This window comes from Pyrgilauda ruficollis, unplaced genomic scaffold, assembly GCF_017590135.1.
Source record: "Pyrgilauda ruficollis isolate IOZ18807 unplaced genomic scaffold, ASM1759013v1 scaffold1554, whole genome shotgun sequence".
Lineage (NCBI taxonomy): Eukaryota > Metazoa > Chordata > Aves > Passeriformes > Passeridae > Pyrgilauda > Pyrgilauda ruficollis.
Window position 1 is genome coordinate 1 of NW_024514255.1, and position 4,797 is coordinate 4,797.

The window sequence follows — 4,797 nt, forward strand, 5'->3', positions numbered from 1 at the left end:
ACCTGGGGACACTGGGGACACCTGGGAGGGCTGGGGACACCTGGGGACAGCTGGGAGAGCACCTAGGGACACCTGGGATACACCTGGGGACACTGGGGACACCTGTGAGGGCTGGGACACACCTGGGGACAGCTGGGACAGCTGGGGACAGCTGGGGACACACCTGGGATACACCTGGGGACACTGGGGACACCTGGGGACACTGGGAGAGCACCTGGGGTACCCCTAAAGGTTCCTCCACATCTGGAACCCCCCAACCTCACCTGGGACCCCAAACCTCACCTGGTGAGCCCCAAGGTGTTCTCCTCCACCGTGCGCTCGCTGATCAGCCTGCAGGTACTGACAGGTGAGATACAGGTGAGACAGAGACAGGTGAGACAGGTGAGAGACAGGAACAGCCCCAGGTGAGCCACAGGATGTTCTCCTCCATCGTGCGCTCGCTGATCAGCCTGGGGGGACAGGTACGGACAGGTGAGATACAGGTGAGAGACAGGTGAGAGACAGGTGAGAGACAGGTCAGAGAGGTGAGGAACAGGTGAGACAGGTACAGGCAAGTGAGACACAGACAGGTGAAACAGGTGAGACAAATAACAGCTGAGATACAGACAGGTGAGAGACAGGTGAGACACAGACAGGTGAGACAGGTGAGATATGGAAAGGTGAGACAGGTGAAACACAGGTGAGACAGGTGAGATACAGGAACAGGTACAGGTGAGACAGGGGAACAGCCCCAGGTGATCCCCAGGGTGCTCTCAACAGCGCTCACTGATCAGCCTGCAGGTGAGACAGGTATGGACAGGTGAGACAGGTGAGACACAGACAGGTCAGACACGGACAGGTGGGACTCAGACAGGTGAGAGACAGGAACAGGTACAGGTGAGCCCCAGGATGTTCTCCTCCACCGTGCGCTCGCTGATCAGCCTGGGGGGACAGGTGAGACACACACACAGGTGAGACACAGGTGAGACAGGTGAGACACAGACAAGTGAGACACATGAGAGACAGGATAGACACAGATGAGACAGGTGAGACAGGTGAGATACACACACATGAGACAGGTGAGAGACAGGTGAGACCGCTGAGACTGCTGAGACAGGTGAGACAAGCGGGACAGGTAGCGCAGGTGAGACAGGTAACGCAACCCAGAAAGGTGACACAGGTGACACAGGTGAGCTCTCGGCTGCACAGGTGAGCTCCAGGCGCTGCAGCTGGGGCTGTAACCCGCTAACAACCACACAGGTGAGCTCCAGGTGAGCTCCAGGCACTCACCTGAGCCCCCAGGTGAACCCTCACCTGCACAGGTGCTACAGGTGAGCTCCTGACCCCCAAACACCTGCACAGGTGAGGCTGTAACTCCCAAACACCTGCACAGGTGAGCTCCAGGTGCTACAGGTGAGCGCCTGACCCCCAAACACCTGCACAGGTGAGCTCCAGGTGCTACAGGTGAGCCCATAACTCCTCAATAACTGCACAGGTGACCTTCTAACCCCCAAACACCTGCCCAGGTGAGGCTGTAACCCCCAAACACCTGCCCAGGTGGGTTCCAGGTGCCACAGGTGAGCTCCTGACTCCCTAATACCTGCCCAGGTGAGCTCCACGTGCTACAGGTGAGCTCCTAAATCCCAAACACCTGCCCAGGTGAGGCTGAAACCCCCAAACACCGGACAGGTGAGACAGGTGAGACACGGACAGGTGAGAGACAGGAACAGGTACAGGTGAGCCCCAGGATGTTCTCCTCCACCGTGCGCTCGCTGATCAGCCTGCAGGGACAGGTGAGACAGGTGAGACAGGTGAGACACGGACAGGTCAGACACGGACAGGTGAGACAGGTGAGACACAGACAGGTCAGACACGGACAGGTGGGACTCAGACAGGTGAGAGACAGGAACAGGTACAGGTGAGCCCCAGGATGTTCTCCTCCACCGTGCGCTCGCTGATCAGCCTGGGGGGGACAGGTGAGACAGGTGAGACAGGTAAGACACGGACAGGTGGGACTCAGACAGGTGATAGACAGGATAGGGTACAGGTGAGCCCCAAGGTGTTCTCCTCCACCGTGCGCTCGCTGATCAGCCTGCAGGTACTGACAGGTGAGATACAGGTGAGACAGAGACAGGTGAGACAGGTGAGAGACAGGAACAGCCCCAGGTGAGCCACAGGATGTTCTCCTCCATCGTGCGCTCGCTGATCAGCCTGGGGGGACAGGTACGGACAGGTGAGATACAGGTGAGAGACAGGTGAGAGACAGGTGAGAGACAGGTCAGAGAGGTGAGGAACAGGTGAGACAGGTACAGGCAAGTGAGACACAGACAGGTGAAACAGGTGAGACAAATAACAGCTGAGATACAGACAGGTGAGAGACAGGTGAGACACAGACAGGTGAGACAGGTGAGATATGGAAAGGTGAGACAGGTGAAACACAGGTGAGACAGGTGAGATACAGGAACAGGTACAGGTGAGACAGGGGAACAGCCCCAGGTGATCCCCAGGGTGCTCTCAACAGCGCTCACTGATCAGCCTGCAGGTGAGACAGGTATGGACAGGTGAGACAGGTGAGACACAGACAGGTGAGACAGGTGAGACACAGGTGAGACAGGTGAGACACAGGTGAGACAGGTGAGCACACAGGTGAGACACAGACAGGTGAGACACAGGCAGGTGACAGACAGGATAGGGTACAGGTGAGCCCCAGGGTGTTCTCCTCAACGGTGCGCTCGCTGATCAGCCTGGGGGGACAGGTGAGACACACACACAGGTGAGACACAGGTGAGACAGGTGAGACACAGACAAGTGAGACACATGAGAGACAGGATAGACACAGATGAGACAGGTGAGACAGGTGAGATACACACACATGAGACAGGTGAGAGACAGGTGAGACCGCTGAGACTGCTGAGACAGGTGAGACAAGCGGGACAGGTAGCGCAGGTGAGACAGGTAACGCAACCCAGAAAGGTGACACAGGTGACACAGGTGAGCTCTCGGCTGCACAGGTGAGCTCCAGGCGCTGCAGCTGGGGCTGTAACCCGCTAACAACCACACAGGTGAGCTCCAGGTGAGCTCCAGGCACTCACCTGAGCCCCCAGGTGAACCCTCACCTGCACAGGTGCTACAGGTGAGCTCCTGACCCCCAAACACCTGCACAGGTGAGCAGAAACCCCCAAACACCTGCACAGGTGAGCTCCTGACTCCCAAACACCTGCACAGGTGAGCTCCTCACCCCAAACACCTGCCCAGGTGAGACTGTAACCCCCAAACACCTGCACAGGTGAGCTCCTGACTCCCAAACACCTGCCCAGGTGAGGCTGTAACCCCCAAACACCTGCCCAGGTGAGCTCCACGTGCTACAGGTGAGCTCCTAAATCCCAAACACCTGCCCAGGTGAGGCTGAAACCCCCAAACACCTGCCCAGGTGAGGCTGTAACCCCCATATAACCACACAGGTGAGGCTGTAACCCCCAAACACCTGCCCAGGAACCCCCCCAGGTGAGTCCCAGGCGCGCTCACCTGTAGATGTGGACGTCGCGGGTCTGGCCGATGCGGTGACACCTGTCCTGGGCCTGCGCGTCCATGGTGGGGTTCCAGTCCGAGTCGTAGAACACCACGGTGTCGGCCCCGGCCAGGTTGACGCCGACGCCGCCCGAGCGCGTCGACAGGATGAAGCAGAAGATTCGCTTGTCGGCGTTGAAGCGCTCCATCAGCGCCTGCGGGACGCACAGGTGAGGGCGGGGCGCACCTGGCCGGCCAGGGGAGGGGACGGGGAGAGGCCTCAGGGCGAGAAAATGGGGAGGGAAGGAGGGATTGGCACACCTGAGATACCTGGGGAACACCTGGGGCACTCAGCACTCAGGAGCTCACCTGAGACACCTGGGGCACACCTGGGGCTGACCTGGGCACACCTGGGAGGGACCTCAAGGCACTCAGGAGCTCACCTGGGATACCTGCGGCACACCTGAGATACCTGGGAGGGAGCTCAGGGCACTGAGGGGCTCACCTGAGACACCTGGGGCACACCTGGGGCTGACCTGGGCACACCTGGGAGGGACCTCAAGGCACTCAGGAGCTCACCTGAGACACCTGGACACACCTGAGAAACCTGGGCACACCTGGGCATACCTGAGATACCTGGGAGGCAGCTTGGGGCACTCAGGAGCTCACCTGAGATACCTGGGGCACACCTGAGACACCTGGCAGGAGAATGCAGGGAAAGGGGGGGGATGGGCACACCTGGACACACCTGGGAGCACCAAACTGGGGCTCATTAAGGACACCTGAGGACACCTGGGGACACCTGGGGGACACCTGAGGGACACCTGGGGACAGGATGAAGCAGAAGATTCGCTTGTCGGCGTTGAAGCGCTCCATCAGCGCCTGCGGGACGCACAGGTGAGGGCGGGGCGCACCTGGCCGGCCAGGGGAGGGGACGGGGAGAGGCCTCAGGGCGAGAAAATGGGGAGGGAAGGAGGGATTGGCACACCTGGGCACACCTGGGATACCTGGGGAACACCTGGGGCACTCAGGAGCTCACCTGAGACACCTGGGGCACACCTGGGGCTGACCTGGGCACACCTGGGAGGGACCTCAAGGCACTCAGGAGCTCACCTGGGATACCTGCGGCACACCTGAGATACCTGGGAGGGAGCTCAGGGCACTGAGGGGCTCACCTGAGACACCTGGGGCTCACCTGGGCACACCTGAGGTACCTGGGGCACACCTGAGATACCTGGGACACACCTGGGCACACCTGGGCGGGACCTCAGGGCACTCAGGAGCTCACCTGAGACACCTGGGGCACACCTG

At 60.0% G+C, this 4,797-nt stretch overlaps 1 protein-coding gene across 1 annotated transcript in view; it reads right to left on the reverse strand.

The window, feature by feature from the left end:
* Positions 1-1,895: 1,895 nt before the first annotated feature.
* Positions 1,896-4,797, reverse strand: part of LOC121350477 (helicase swr1-like) — a gene marked incomplete at its 3' end in the record, with an annotated part of 9,005 nt that continues 6,103 nt past the window's right edge. The window contains exons 3-4 of the mRNA XM_041461845.1: positions 3,505-3,701; positions 1,896-1,942 (exon numbers count right to left, since the gene is read on the reverse strand). Of these exons, the coding sequence (XP_041317779.1) occupies positions 1,896-1,942; positions 3,505-3,701 (244 nt within the window). The remainder of the gene's footprint in view (positions 1,943-3,504; positions 3,702-4,797) is intronic.